At 38.5% G+C, this 15,807-nt stretch overlaps 1 protein-coding gene across 1 annotated transcript in view; it reads right to left on the bottom strand.

Moving 5' to 3' along the window:
• Positions 1–15,807, bottom strand: part of cecr2 (CECR2 histone acetyl-lysine reader) — a 48,801-nt gene that overhangs the window by 13,043 nt on the left and 19,951 nt on the right. Inside the window, exons 2-9 of the mRNA XM_028450465.1 lie at positions 10,581–10,675; positions 6,751–6,934; positions 5,840–5,967; positions 5,652–5,735; positions 5,376–5,443; positions 5,057–5,217; positions 873–962; positions 148–301 (exon numbers count right to left, since the gene is read on the bottom strand). Of these exons, the coding sequence (XP_028306266.1) occupies positions 148–301; positions 873–962; positions 5,057–5,217; positions 5,376–5,443; positions 5,652–5,735; positions 5,840–5,967; positions 6,751–6,934; positions 10,581–10,675 (964 nt within the window). The remainder of the gene's footprint in view (positions 1–147; positions 302–872; positions 963–5,056; positions 5,218–5,375; positions 5,444–5,651; positions 5,736–5,839; positions 5,968–6,750; positions 6,935–10,580; positions 10,676–15,807) is intronic.

Here is a 15,807-nt window from a genome sequence, read left to right as displayed (position 1 = left end):
TTAGGACACCAGCTCTGTGAAAAAAGCAAGAATGAGCTCCATCTTATTGTTATTGTGAAATAAAAACCCCTTTAAACTCAAACTCAAGACCCTGAACAGCTTGTCATTAGCACTCCATCTGATTAACTATCCATCCATCCATCTTACCCTCCGCAGCCTTTATCTTTTCCATCTTTTCTCTTTGTCGCTCCTCCTGCATGAGCCTTTCCTCTTCTCGCCGCTGCTCAGCAAGCAGGACCTGTCGATCCAGTTCTTCATCTTTCTTCCTCTCCTCCTCCTCTGTTAAAGCTTTCACAATGACCTGGAGGATGCATAAATTGAACGTCTATTAGTCTACTTAGTATTTTAGAATGGCAGCATTTCTACTACTAGTTTGTACGTACTAAGTTGATTAGCGTAATATAAAGGATTAACTTTAAATTCTTTGGCTAATTACTAATTACAAAAAAGACTTCAGTACTAATTTACTCAAATTAGTTGTTCTCAGTTTTAAATAAAATGAACAGAAAACAGTAATGAGCATGCATACACTCTTAAATCACTGTCAATTTCAGATTTTTTTTTAAATGAGACAATATGTATTGGAAAAATCCATTAGCAGGTTGGTGTAAACATAAAACAAACATCAGTAATGGAATAAAACACACAGAGCATAATAAAAAGACAGGTAACAATAACTGTGAACAATCTACATTACATATTGTATAGTGCAGAGAAAAAAGACAGACCTAAAAATTCGGGGACCGTGACAATTATACAGTACATTGTTGATTGTAAAGTGCTCGAGTGCTAATTAAAATGCTGTAATGCTAAAGTGCACGGTACTAGCATTTAGTGCTTAAGAAAGCACAAACAACAGACAAACAACACACCTCGTCATTTTGCTGAAAGGGATTTTCTGGAAATCGTTGCGACACACATATTGGTACTGGGTCCAACAACTTTAGTTGCTGTTCACGCTCCTGAAGAAAAAAGGATAAATAAACATACAGAGATATTTTTTGTTAATCAGGTGTTTGTTTACGTTTTTTTAATACAGGTAAATTCTGTATACAACAAAAGCATTACAATTTATTTGAGCGTTCAAGGCAGATCCACAGCCACCAATCACAAGTAAACAACCTGACAGGCTGTGGGGATGGGGTGGAGGAGCAGCTAGTGCTGAGAGGTCAATGATTCTGCTCTCCCCTCCCCCAATTTATCTTCTCCCCTCCCCTCCACTGCCCATCGACCCTGCCCTTCCTGGGGGTGCATCAAGTGCGACTCCTTTTACATGAACATTTACTGCTTTAGGTTCTGTAAAGGTATGTTCCCCCCAGTTTGAATGTACGTTGTTTTTCACGAGGGTTTATCACTTGTAAATACAGTTACAAGCAGCAGTAAAAGCTGTTGAACATTGCTAACCCAAAGCTTTAAGCAGATCCTCTGAAAGCTTGCTATATCTGGGACTGGTCTCTGTGGCTCATGTCAGAGTTCGTTTGTAAAGCTGGACTGAAGAGGTAAAATCTTTGAAAGGTGTTGCATAGAAGAAAGGATGAAAGAAATACACTGGGAACCTGATGTAAAGAACAAAAAGAGAATTCTAGAAAGGGGAGAGAAAGCAGAATAAGCTGAACGTACATGTCGTACAACAGTGATGCCACACATACTGTATATGTCCCTACTCTATCTAAGCAACATCTTGGAAAATAGATGTTTCCTCATGCTCCACAGCTCCCTCTACATTATCAGTAGCACTAAATCCCCAGCCCACAGTGGGTGAAGCACACAAAGGATGAAGTGCCTTGGGTATCACCACTTAGAGGTCGACAGGACCCTGCAGCACAGCCGAGCTGTCACTCAAGAGGCTCGATCTGGCCTCAAGGTGAGATCCCTGCGGCTGTCACTGCTCCATGAAATGGTTGATGACAGAGATCTGAGACGTGTAGAAGGAAAGATATGAAAGCAAATATGTGGATGAAGCAAAAATAAATAAAAATGTAATTAAATATGTAAATAAGAAAGTCATTATTGGATAGTAATCATTTGTAGTAGTTGAAACATTGTTGCCTTTCTATTCTTGAATTAAAGGAACTAGTGTGTAATAACGAGCCATTCAAAGACATATTGAATAAACAATGCAAGTTTGTGTCTACTTTTCAACACAAAAACATGAATTATCTATTTAATCACACTTCTGTCTGCTGCTGATAAATTAAAGCAATAACCCATGTATCACCCACAGCAGTGGTGATGATAACCTAAAGAAAACACTGAAAATATATTATCCTTGTGATAAATAAGACAATGAGATCTGATGTTGGATGAGGAATACCAGGGGAGCTTCACCTTCATTAACTCTATAGCAAACAATAAATGTGAGGATACATTGTATTTAGAGTAAAATCCTTACAAAGAATTGCCTCTTAAAGTACTTACTAATGCAGTAACAAAAATAGCTCACTACTGCTTACTGAGTATACTGAATATAACTGAAAATACTAAATACACAACCAATGAGGACAGCATCATTTTTGTTCTCCAAGTATTTAAAACACAATGCTTCTGATCACGCTGGGAGTAAAAAAAAGTTTCATAGCAAGAAATATCGCAAAAAATATGTACCATAGTATTCTACTCCAAGTATTACGGCACTCTAATCAAACACATGGTCGGATTTGGCCCACAACATTGATCTGAGAAATGCAAAATCTCCTTCATAATAATTAGTTTCAGAATAGTCTCAGATTAAGGCAATCAACATTGTGCACAAAATGCCAAAGGGGGATATATGGGTGGAATATTTCAAAATAAAATAAAGCCTAATGTGTGAAGTAGGGATCATCATTCATCACTGGCCAAAAATAGAAAAGAAGTAGGAAGTCCGATATACAGGAAAGCAAAGATGAGTGTGTCAGTAATTGGACCATATGTAGTGCTATAAGTTAGCACATCATAAACAGTAAGAACACTTTTATGATCAATACAATTATTGAACACCAAACTTGTGACATTTCTCTCCTTCAGATAATATAAAATAAATAAAACCGACCCATCAATCACAGCACTGTAAATTAGCCCATTAAAAATAACATTGTTCATCACAAAATAAAGTACTGTGATAACATTAAATAATCACTTCTAGTAGTAGTAGCCCCACCTCCTCTACCACTGATAGCGATCGACTGTCCACTATAATCATTTATCCACTGACTTTGTTCATTTGTCACTCATGGATTTATTCATGTTGGCTCCGAAGCCACTCTGTCTGCTCAGTCTAGTGTACCGTCTGAAGGACCGCTGTCCGTGCTAGCTGCTACATAGTTAGTATTGAGGTGGAAAAGCTCCGCTGGAGGAGGAAGAGCTCCGCTGATCCACAAACTCTTTCTTGCACAATTTGCACATAATTGGGCTTTAGTTTCCCATCTGGTGTGTTTTTTTTTGTTGTTTTTTTTTAACTTAAATTAACGCTCACAAAGACTTCTCCTCAGGTTTGCATCAGTATTATGGGTATAGCAGGAACGTGAGAATGAGAAAGTTCCATGCTCTTTGGGGTGCAAAAAAAGAAGCAATTAACGTGATTAATTCTTTAGCGCGTTATTTTTTCCTGTAATTAATTAATCGCAATGAACGCGCTAAAGTGACAACCCTAGAAAAATATGACTATCCGCTCTATGAAATAAACCTTCAGGACGTGTTTGTACAAACATCATTCATATCAAACTAAAAATATACATTTCATACACAGCATACCTGAAATAGGAGTCACTAAAGAATGTAGCTTAGTTTGCATTGTGCATCCGCTTCTTAGCAAGTATCTTATTCTAAACATTTTTCCTTTACCTCTTGCAGGTTATGAGTTCACACACCAAACACTGAACTCTTCATGGTGAAAATTCAAGCATGCATCCTTAATAACACACTCACAGGTTGCTCGTCAGCAAGTAATGCTGTTGTCCTTTCACCAGTGTTGGGAACGTTACTTTAAAAAAGTAGTTACTTATAGTTACTCACTACTTGTTCAAAAAAGTAACTGCGTTAGTAACTGAATTACTCTATAATAAAACTCATTACCAAGGAAAGTAACTATTTGTGTTACTGTTAAAAAAAAAAAGTTGCTATATGTCAAAGAATTCACATTTTTTAGATTCGTGTCTCGTGAGGTGCTTCATTAAATTTGAGTTGCTTACAACGGATGTCGACAAAGTCTTCACTCCTGGATATAATGAACACTTCACATACACGTTCTTGCCTTTTACCACAATTAATTTAAAGTAGTGTTTGTATTGTCACCTTAAAAATGCTAACTTTTCATCAGACTGCTCCACGCTCACCATCTCTGCTGCTTCATCAAATCTGCTGTGTGCGTGTGTGTGTGTGTGTGTGTGTGTGTGTGTGTGTGTGTGTGTGTGTGTGTGTGTGTGTGTGTGTGTGTGTGTGTGTGTGTTGCGTGTGCTGGCACGTCGCCTTAGCCAATCATAATCGCTCACCTTGTTTTAAACACGCCTCCTCTTGCTGGCACATGTGTAAAACCACTGGCTCTGATTGGCTACCATGAAACATGTCGCCGCCTTAGCCAATCATAATCGCTCACCTTGTTTTAAACACGCCTCCTCTTGCTGGCACATGTGTAAAACCACTGGCTCTGATTGGCTACCATGAAACATGTCGCCGCCTTAGCCAATCATAATCGCTCACCTTGTTTTGAACCCACCTCCTCACAACAGCTGGCTAAGAAGCCAGGGTTGCTTTGTTTATTCAATCAATGCATGTAACGCACCGCATTTAACGTTCAGGAACGATAACGGCGTTGTAACAGCGTAAAAAGTAATTAGTTAGATTACCCCGTTACTGAAAAACAAACGCCGTTACCTAACGCCGTTATTTTAAACGCCGTTATTCCAAACACTGCCTTTCACACAGGTTGTTTTTTTGCTTCTCAAATAATCATGACATGAAGCTACCACTGATTTGTTACACAGCAAGCTACCTTTCTGTCACACAAGCCAAACACAAAAGGCAGAGGACACAGACTCATATAATGAAGAATGATGGCTTTATCTCTTTGGTGACTGACCTTGTGCTCAATCATGCTGCTGATCTCAGGCAGAAAGTTCAGGCTGATGACACGGTGGAGGTGGCGATCCTGTGGGGAGGTTTTGTCCTTGATGCTTTCAGCCAGACTGACCCACTGCTCTTTAGTTTCACACACCAGAGACCAAGTGCCCCGACTGCTGACTGAAGGAGGAAAATAAGGTTGTTGTATTTCAAAGAAAACTCAAAAAAAAAAAAAAAAACATGGGACAGATAGATCATCATTAGACACTCTTAATAACAGTAATCACGCAGTACAGTTTTGGGAGAATTAACCGAGCTTATACATGCAAGTTTCTCACCTGTGCTTGGTAAATAATCATCCAGCCCATTTTCTGAATTCCCATCAGTTGCTTCACTGTCTACCTCACTAAAGAGGGAAACAGAGATAGACAAATTAAAGAACACCTTGAGAGTAGCTTTGAACATTAAGTTGCACTTTAACGTATAAATGTGTACAGCAGATGATGTCATTATGTTTAGCATTGGTCAAACACCAATAAATACATTTAAAAATGCTAAAAGGCAAAAATATAACAAACAAACAATAACAACAATAACATAAACTTTGTTTTCACCTTAGCTGAGGTTCTTCATACTTCCTCTTCTTCGGTGGTCTTCCTCTTCTCTTCTTCTCAGGTAACATTATGTCAATTTCAGTGCTTTAAAACACACAAGAAATAGAAAGAAAAACAAGTCTTTTATAAATCTAGAAAGGGACTAAGAATAATAACAACACAACACTTTGTGATCCTGGATTACTTACGTGCTTTCTGCTAAAGTTGTGTTTTCGGGCACTTCTTTGTACATTCGAGTACCATAAAAGTACCAGTAGAGGGCTCCATCTCCGTCTTGCCCCAGTGGTTCTACCCTCAGGCTGTCTGCATCCAGCCCCTGCAGAGACAAAGCAATTGTCAAAGGACGTAGTGACAACTTAACATTCATTACTCACAACTAAGGATTTATATACCGATATACATTTCAGAATCCTTTCAAAAACCTCACAAAAGAATAGGATATTTTAAACCTTTATTATTGCAATCTTACAAACTTTGGTTTTCAGCTTTCCTTTAGTGCAGACATAGGCCACAGTGTATTTTTGTGCGGCCCACCAAGCAAAGGCCGAAAAAGTGTATTTCAAGAAGTTAGAAGGAATATAAAGCCCAACATAACACACAAAAAAACTCCTAAAACACATAAATTGAGAGCAAATTGCACAAAGTGCAAAAAACATTCCTAAAACAACCACTTAAACAATACAAAATGACTACGAAAACACAAAAAAACAACACATTAGAGAATAGACACACAAACTGCCAACAAGATTACACAAAATGACAATGAAAATACAGAAACAAGAACAATACAGAAAGTGACCTCAAACACGCATAAATTGACAACATAAATGCAGAAAATGACAGAAAAATACACAAAATTACAACAAGAGCACAAAAAACAACAAAAAACACAAACAGATTAAAAACTGAGAAAACAACAAAAAAAAGACAAAACCCATTTCCTCCCATATTAATGCTCAGATCAATCATTATTCTAATGCTAATATAAATGTTGATAATGTGGCCCATGGACCAGATACAGTCACATTTTTGTGGCCCTTGCTGTGATAGAGTTGCTCATGTCTGCTTTGGTGTTTTTAAATCACTGATCCAAACCTACCTTCAGTAGGTCAAAGACATCAGCAGCATCCAGACGGTAGTCACAAAGCCGGTGCAGCAGCTGCACCTGAGTGCGAGGTGGGAGATTCTCAAAAGGCCCCTCCCGAAGTGGGTTGGGCTTCCCCTCCTCCAGTTCCCATCGGTAGCTGATGATGTCATCCAGGTAACTACTGAAAGCCTGAGGGCTGAGGGGTAATACAGTCACACAGTTGTTATTGTTAATTCTTTTAAACTCTTCCTGTACAACTACATCAGATAAGCAACAATCAACATTGCAGCACTATTACAACTGCACCAGACCAAAGAAGTTGTTGTGCAATGCTTACCGGATGTAATGTGAAATAATATTTCTAAATTAAATTGTAAATTTAGAAACCACAACAAAAAACAATTGCACTTTCCTACTAAATGGTTTATATTCTGTTTGATCAGAAGCTTATATTAATCATACACTATTCATTATTTTTGATTAATTGATTGAAAGAATTGCACAATAAGGAAAAAGACCAAATATTTAACAACATGCCTGAATTATAAAAATTATAACTATGTAAAACACAGAATTAACTCAAGGGCAAAGTTTCATTCATAAGTTTTTGGAACTAAACAGTAAGTAATTAGTTTACCATCATAATCTTTGCATTTTTATCTCATAAGCAGGATTACATGCTTAAATTAGCCAAATCTGACCCCTCGGTATTTAGTTTGTTACAGTTTATCTACATAATTAACAGCAATTTTAGAATAGCATTAATCTTTAAACCAGATAGTCTTCATTTGTAAAGCAAAGTACTTTAATTCTGTTTCATACGTTTGCGCCTCAAGTTTATACAAACCATTTTTAGTAAGTTTTAAGGAAATGTTAAAAAGGAGGATTAGAGCATATAAAAATTGAACTGCAGAGTGTGTTTAGTGATCATATTGTATCATGGGCTGGAAGAACAGAGGAGGTTCAACTAAAATAAAAGATAATGCACTGAATGGATACTACATTGTAATGTTCCCGTGAGTGAAAGCTGGTAAATAAATGTTGGGATCAGTTGAGGGGTAATTGATTGATTTGCACCTTATAGACTTGACATACGAGTCTTAACAAGGGCTGTGTGAGGGGCAGGGGTGAGCATCTATGCTACAGCACTGGAAAAAAGGGTTGAAAAAAAAAAAGCTTATCTTGAAAGAGCAGTGTGCACTTTTCACACAGCTGCAGGCTGCCCCCAGCTCACTACCCCATCTCACTCCTCCATTCTGTTCCTGGGGTTTTTCTCCGACATCCCCCCTCCCTCCTACACCCCGCTCCGGCAGAGCGTTTAACGCGTGCGGATGAAAAGGGCAGCCCAGTGAAAGGCCAGTGCTGAGCAGCCACCCCCAGGATGCCAGTGCCTGTCCAGTCTAATAAAGCGGGCTGTCCTCCTGTTATTGGCTGCCTGGGTGGAAAAACTGGATCACTCCAGCCTCTTTGCTTATCATTTCACAGTACCACTGTGCTACTTTCCAAGTCATGGGGGTACAATGGAAGGGAGGGCTGGGATGGTGCACGCCTTGAGACACTGAACACATCAGTGGATCCAAGTAATAACACATGCTCACACACTCCCATATCATTTGATCTAACTTTGTCCCAAATCTGATTTTGATGCTTATGCTGATTATAACGACATGTATCTAAAATCTCCAATATAATATGTATTGCTATTATTGGATTTATTGAAATTTTTTTTCAGGGTCCTCTCATTTGTTTCTTTGTTTATTTTATTCAATTATAGAATATACTTATGTTTATGGTTAAACTGGATGCGTATAGCCCATTGGTTAATAATAAATAGGCCACTTTTTCACATACCTACTGTTGCTGACTATTGTTCTCCGTTAGAATAACAGCACTTGATCAAGCCTCTTCTAACATTCTACACTACAAAATAAGTAATAAAAGTATGTAAGATTTGTTCTGATATCGCATCAGATTGATATTAGCATCGGCCAGTACTCAAGGCAGCAATATCGGGAATATATTAGGAAGTGAAAAAGATCTATTGGGTCACCCCCTAATTTGATCACTAGGGACAGAGATGTTTCGAGCAGCAGGATTTCACCACACTGCTTTTCACATTGTTAACTTACGATAAAATGAATAGGTTCTGACTCAACCTTTAGTCATTCAGAAATTGCGTCCGTTTTTTTAATCTTGGACCCTATGAGTAATTTGAAGCATATGGTAATATGAAATACCTCTGAAAACGTGAACTGACCTTTTCCACTTTTGTTGCGCTTTCTCTTTGATAGTTTTCTGCCCTGATCCTTAACTCGTAAAAACGTATTTTCTTACTTAATCAAGAATATTTGGTGGGATTTTGATCTTCTAGTCTAATTCTTTTTCTATCAGATATTAGTTGTTGTTTTTTGTTCTTAATATTGGCTACTTCCTTCTCGGGCTGGGCGGTATGACCAAAAATTTATATCACGGTATTTTTCTAAATTCTGACGGTTTCACGGTATTTGACGGTTTTTTATTTTTCATCCATAATCAGGTGTTCACAGCATTTTCTACTGGTTGAGAATCAGAATTTATTTTGCCGAATACAGTTTAAAAAAAAAAAACAGCACATGAAATTTGACTTGGTAGTCGGTGTGCGGAACAGAAAAACAAAAACACAAGCCAGCGGCAATAATGATAGTGATAAATATAAGGATAAAGGATAAATAAAGGATAGAGTATAAATAAAAATAAAGATAAGAGACAGGAATTACTGCAGTAGATTGACTTAGGATGGTCTATTTTACTGTCATGATGAGTGAATGTTGTAGAATAATTCCACACTAGTAGTAATGCATGTTTGCAACAGCAGCCCAATGGCTCTTTGCAGTGCTAGCTTAGCTTTAGCATTAGCTTACGTTTCTAGCTTTAAATGCTTCATACTCAGTTTATGTGGTGGTTTCTTATGGTGAATAAGGTAGCGTTTTGTTTGCAGCTCTACCAGGACTTATTTCGGCATTATAGGAATTACAAATTGTGCTCCTTTGTGCTCTTTTTTTGTGTATTACTGCCGAACTGCCGACATGCTAAGCTAACCGTGCCTCCGTTTCCGTGAGTGCAGCTACAGAGCTTTCAATTGTGTTTTTCTTATCCATTTACACAGATAATTTCCACCGCAACTAACACCAGAGCGCTACTGTTTACCTTCCTATTTAGAAGTGCAACGTTGAAAAGGGTCCGGTCTGAAACGTAGCGCAGCGTAGCGTTCAGAAAATTGTGTAATCAAATACACCGGTACGGCGGTATATTAAAAATTCATATCATAACGAAAATATATACTGGTATTCGGTATGAACCGGGTATACCGCCCAACCCTACTTCCTTCAGACCTGCGTTCTCTGAACTCAGTGGATGCATTACTGTAAAAGGCACCTAAAAAGCAAGCATTTTAGTCCAACCTAATCTAGCGTTGTGTTTCGTTATACTTGTTACTATTTACATGCTCTTACACTTATCTACTTTATTCATTTTACTACTGTGAAGCACTTTGTGACTATTGTCTGTGAGAAGCACGATACAAATACATTTTACTTACACTTTTAATTGTCAGACCTGAAATAACTTAAACTACAATAACTACAACAATACTCTTTAGTACTCTAACTTGTACTTTTACGCAGCTAGCTCTAAATGAATCCAAAGTAATGGATGTAAATCAACTGGTAAGTAGGCAATTGACTCTGAGCTAGTCTTAGCTCAAATCCCTAAAACAGTTTGCTTTTGTCACAAACTTTCTTCAGTATGTGTAAAATTACATGAGGTGACTTTACTGACAAATGCTTTTTTTTATCTATACTTACGTGATATCAGTGCGCTGATAGCATCCCTGCAAAAGACAGGCAATGAGGTCCGTGAGGAAGTTCAAATCCTGCTCTGACAAAGCTTTCTCCAGCTCCTAGAAACAAACAAAGAAGGAGTTTATATACCATTATTTATGTACCATTAAAGATTTAGGCAAGTACCTTAAAATGACAGACATTTCTTCTTACACATACCCCAACATGAACATGGTCCAGTCCATACATACTCTACAAAAATGTACTCCCACTGATAAAAAAAAGCCATGCACATCAACTGAAGGTATTTTTCCAAAAGATGAGGGAGGAGCTCACGCTTGAAGCAAAAGAGAATTAATAAATTGTGTGTCATTGTTTCACAACAATAACAGCTTTGGAATTTAGGCTTGATCTGTGGATGCAGGAACCCAGGAATCATCCTCTCTCAGATTTTACGGTTTCTTCCCACAGTTCAGAGTAGTTTAGATTAACTACGGTAAATGGGTCTCCATGTGTTGGCAGTGTGACAGACTGGCATCCTGTCCAGGGTGTATTCCGCCCTGTGCCCAATGAGACGAGAGATAAGCACGTTAAGCAGCACGTAGCAGCCTTTCTATAGAGTACAGCATAAAATGACTAAATGATTAATTGAATTAATTAATAAATTGAGAAAACTACACTATTATTGACAGTTGTTTGCAAATGTCAGATATGGTATGACGTGAACTGGCAGAGATTAACAGCAGGTGAGATTAATGGATGATTATGATTCATTTGAACTGGAGTAGTTGTTGAGCAGTGTGCTGAGGTTCAAGTTTAGCCACGACTGCTCTCCTGTCTCACGTTGAGTTTGAGCCATTCAGGTTTTATGAAGCGGCAGTAACTGCCAGGGCAAACACTAAAAGACCAGAAAGCGCCAAAGAAATATATGGTCGGCAGCGGTACAGAGCAGTACAATGCAGCAATGCCTTCTTCTCCCTACTGACCCACCAAGACATAATATCATATCATTCCCTCTCTGGAATTGATGAGAAGAGATAAAGACAAAGAAAGAAAAAGAATGCTTTGATAGAAGAAATCCTGCTTTCCCTCGAGGTGATCTGACTCTCATTCCTTTTTGTAATTTTAATCTCTCATACTGTAGATGCTACCGGTATGCTGAGTGTTGTTATCCTATTTTACTATCTTAAATACAAAAACTATCTTCAAATAATACATACTGGGGTGCATTTCTTTATCCTACACCAGCTGTTTTAGTCTGAGTTTAGACTATGTTGGAAAAAAAAAGGCCACCAAAGGTCAGACTACAAACCCCTTAGCTGCGTGAGGTTACTGAAACAGAGCAAGAGTGTGAGAATAACAAAGTACAGCAGAGGAGAGCAGCAGTAGCAAGACAATTTAGAAGCAGTTGAAAAACAAAATAAGAGAAATATATCAAGGAGACAAGAGGGGTGTTACCAAGGTGAGCCTGGTGACTACATTTCTGATTCAAGCCATTATCAGTACAAATTTGGAAAATAAGCTTAGGGACAAGTCTTTTAGTTTCTGATAACAAGTGGTGTAACAGAATTAACTCACGATCCGATATAAAATACGATACAGGACTCGCAATACAAAATACTCACGATACATTATAAAAAAATGACAAAAATTCCCAGCGAAGACAAATGTCTAACAAATCTTTGTTGATGAAAAATCATTTGACTGCAAACGTTGGAGTGGGAGTGTTTTGCTTCACAAATCAAGAATGAAAAGAAATTTACACTGTATAGAAATTCAAGCTGCATTTTAGACCTGCCAAAATAAATCCAAAATGCAGCAATTAGATCGGCACAACACCACAGTGTTTGCTCATTGTGTCCGCCATGTTGTAAACAATACGGCCTCTGAGCTACTACGGGAAGCAGGAGGGTCAAATGTCATTGCGCTGCTGAGCTCCTTTAAGGCTTTACTTGATTTTATTTCGTGAAACTTTGAATTTTATGTTGCTTTTTTTTAATATATTTCTAATGATAACCCATTACGGAATAAAATGGCATCCTTGAAAAACATCTTTAGAGGGTTGTCAAATGACCGTGACGGTAGTATAAGTAGTCCGTTTTCATTCTGCTATTATTGAAAGGATAACCTTACTATGCAGTGAAACATGTCTGAAGAGTTTTAGGAAGAAGTAAATCTCATTCAATCCTACCCTACCCCAATATTCAATAATCCTGTTATAATCATCCTCAAATTTATTGGAGCATTTTAAAAGACATCATTGTCTAAAAAACACATTTCAGCTGTGGCTAAAGGTTCGGAATTATTTATTCATTCATTCATTTGGAATTACAGTGTTCTGCTTCGTGTTTACATGGAAGTGGTAATTCCCAAACGAGGTTTACATGGAAACAGGTTTATTCCGCTTTAGATAATTCTACTTTAGGTCTGGGGGTTGGGAAGGCTCTGATTGGACAGGGGGAGAACGTGACGTATCACGTCTATCAGGAAAACACAAAACAAACCTTTTATTGTCGGCTATAACACAGAACACCACACATGTGAACTGTTTTCACCTTTATTTTGATTGTAGTTTTGAAGCAGCAGCTCGACAAGTTTCAGGTTGGACCGCGGAGCGGAAAAGAGATGGGAACTAATCACCGGTTTAAAAAGACAAAAAAAAGCCCAGTAAAAGTCTGGAAAACAATCACCAGGAATAAGTAGTTGCTCCCTGGTACAGACAGTAGCTCTAACAACTAGTAATTTACTCCGGGTCCTAGTGCCAGCCGTACAGTGAAGTCTGTTCTGTTTACCGTGTTTACCGAGGTTCGTGTGTGTTTAATAAGTCTGTGTGTGTCCGTGTGAAAGTCCGCATGTTTATGCCTCGTCTATCCACTCTTTTCATTATACCCATGTCTTTTAAGGTTCTTACTAAAAAGTCTAGGCTGGAGTCCGGGCCGCCGCCATCTTGAATTATGTTGTCACCAGCGCGTCATCGCCGGAAGTCGCGCATGCGCAGAACGATGCAAATTAACTTAAAGTTTAAAATTAACCAAGTTAAGTGTTTAAAAGAAAGAGGAATTATCTAATTCAAAATTAAAAACGAAAAAAACCAGCCACCTAATTCGGAATTAACTTTTATTCCACTTTAAAGAGGAATTAACGCTCACATGTAAATGTGGCCAATGTTACAAATACCAAAAGGCAAATGTTATCATATCAACCAAGACTTTTAACATTTTAAAAATAAATCCTACATGCTTTCCCACTAGTGCGCCACAGAACTTCCGCATGAAACACAAAGCTGTGCACGATCCAGTGTCTTTAGCAGTGTTTGAACAAGAAATTTACTTCTTCATACCTATATTTCATTATTCCATGAACTGTACTTCATGGGGACAGATGTTGTGAATCATCAGCTTTAAACAACAAGGGAACGAATAGAGACTGCATGTGTCAAGCACATGATGCTGAGAGTTCCTGTGACAAACTCCTTTCCCCTTCCCGGTCCCCATTATCAGCCTCTGGGCCACACTGCACCCATCCATCAGAAACAAACTGCACTTTGATCACACTTTAAAAAGGCTTGGGGCCAAGGCTGGGGAAACAGTGGAGGGTTGAGTAAAGCAGAACGCAGTCAAGGGCTGACTGTAGCCTGTCAGTAGATACCAAATTTCCTAACATTTTATAAATGGTGAACAGTCAGTGATAGCATTGATTGGCCATGCATTTTTATCAACATATATCCTTCAACTAGGCCAATACCAGGCCTAGAAGCTTAGTGCCGACATGTTTAAAGTCTTCCAGGGTTACTCTTTTTTTGACACTAGAAGCATTTGCAAAACCAAAATAAGAGAGTGGTAGCATTTTGATAACATCTATTCTAAAAGAAGGCTCTGTAATGCTAAAATGAATCAACAACTAATGGTAAACAACTCAGCTAGTCCTTTAGCTACAAACGTTCATGTCATCTGCTTATCCAACCCATCATATACATCATATCAAGGTTTCTTCCACATTGCTCTAAAAACAAAACTGATGTGCTTATGAAAGGACAAATAGTGAACTGTGACTAAGGATGCGTTCATACCGGCGAATCCGAGAGTGCTTAAAACGCTCTGGGATTTGTTTGCTCGGATAGTCCGCCTCGTTAGAGCTTTGTGAACACACGCAAAACAAAGTCTAGAGCGGATCAAACAGGTGAATTGTAGATTGATTGTTTCTGCTGGTCTCAGAGCATTTCCAAGTGTAGTCTAGAGCAATTAGGTACGCTGTGAACACAACCCCGCTCAGAGTGGACTAAAAACAGGAAGTATCAGAGATGACGTCGAGCACACTGCATTGTGGGTGGTCAGGAAAAACGGTGATGGCACAAAACAGGGCTTCAACAACTTGTTGCTGCTCCATTAATGAATGTTGTGAAAGAACAGATGGAGAAGGCAGAAGTTTCCGTGCACTCTTAAGCGCTAGCTTGGACCCATAGATGAGAGCCTCTTCTTCGGTTTTCTGTCTTTCTGTGATAAAATAAAATTATCAGCTGTCCTCCACCCATTCGGACCCTTAATGACATTGTCACAGACTGAAATACGACATGTTTACTTAACAGAAGACAAACACTCGTAGAATACCTGATTAAAAGACCTGCTTCAGTTGGGTTTAATCATGTTTTAAGTATTCGGCGAGGCAGCTAGAAAAATTGAGACTGCAGTTCTGGCAGATCCAATTTCTCTGACAGAATAAAGTACACACATTAATTGACTTACATTTAAACCAGAAAAAATTGCAGTAGGGGTGTCCCGATCTGATATTGATATCGGATATCGGTCCGATATCAGCCAGAAAACGAATATCGGATTTTATCGGACTGCATCTAAAATTCCCGATATCATAACCGATATAATAATTTTTTTTAAATGTATTTTATTAAATTGTATAATACTGTTGATATTATGTTGAAGGTTAAAATGTATGTAATCAATTGGTTAATAATGGTAAATGGTAAATGGACTAGATTTATATAGCGCCTTATAACCACACTGAAGCAGTCCCAAAGCGCTTTACATATCAGCTCATTCACCCAGTCACTCTCACATTCACACACCAATGGGACAGGACTGCCATGCAAGGCGCTAGTCGACCACTGGGAGCAACTTAGGGTTCAGTGTCTTGCCCAAGGACACTTCGACACATAGTCAGGTACTGGGATTGAACCCCCAACCTCTCGATCAGAAGACGACCCTCTACCACCAGAGCCACGGTCGCCATAATAAAT

The sequence above is a fragment of the Gouania willdenowi genome, chromosome 6 (genome assembly GCF_900634775.1).
Source record: "Gouania willdenowi chromosome 6, fGouWil2.1, whole genome shotgun sequence".
Taxonomy (NCBI): Eukaryota; Metazoa; Chordata; class Actinopteri; order Blenniiformes; family Gobiesocidae; genus Gouania; species Gouania willdenowi.
This window is presented reverse-complemented; position numbering and strand designations above follow the sequence as displayed.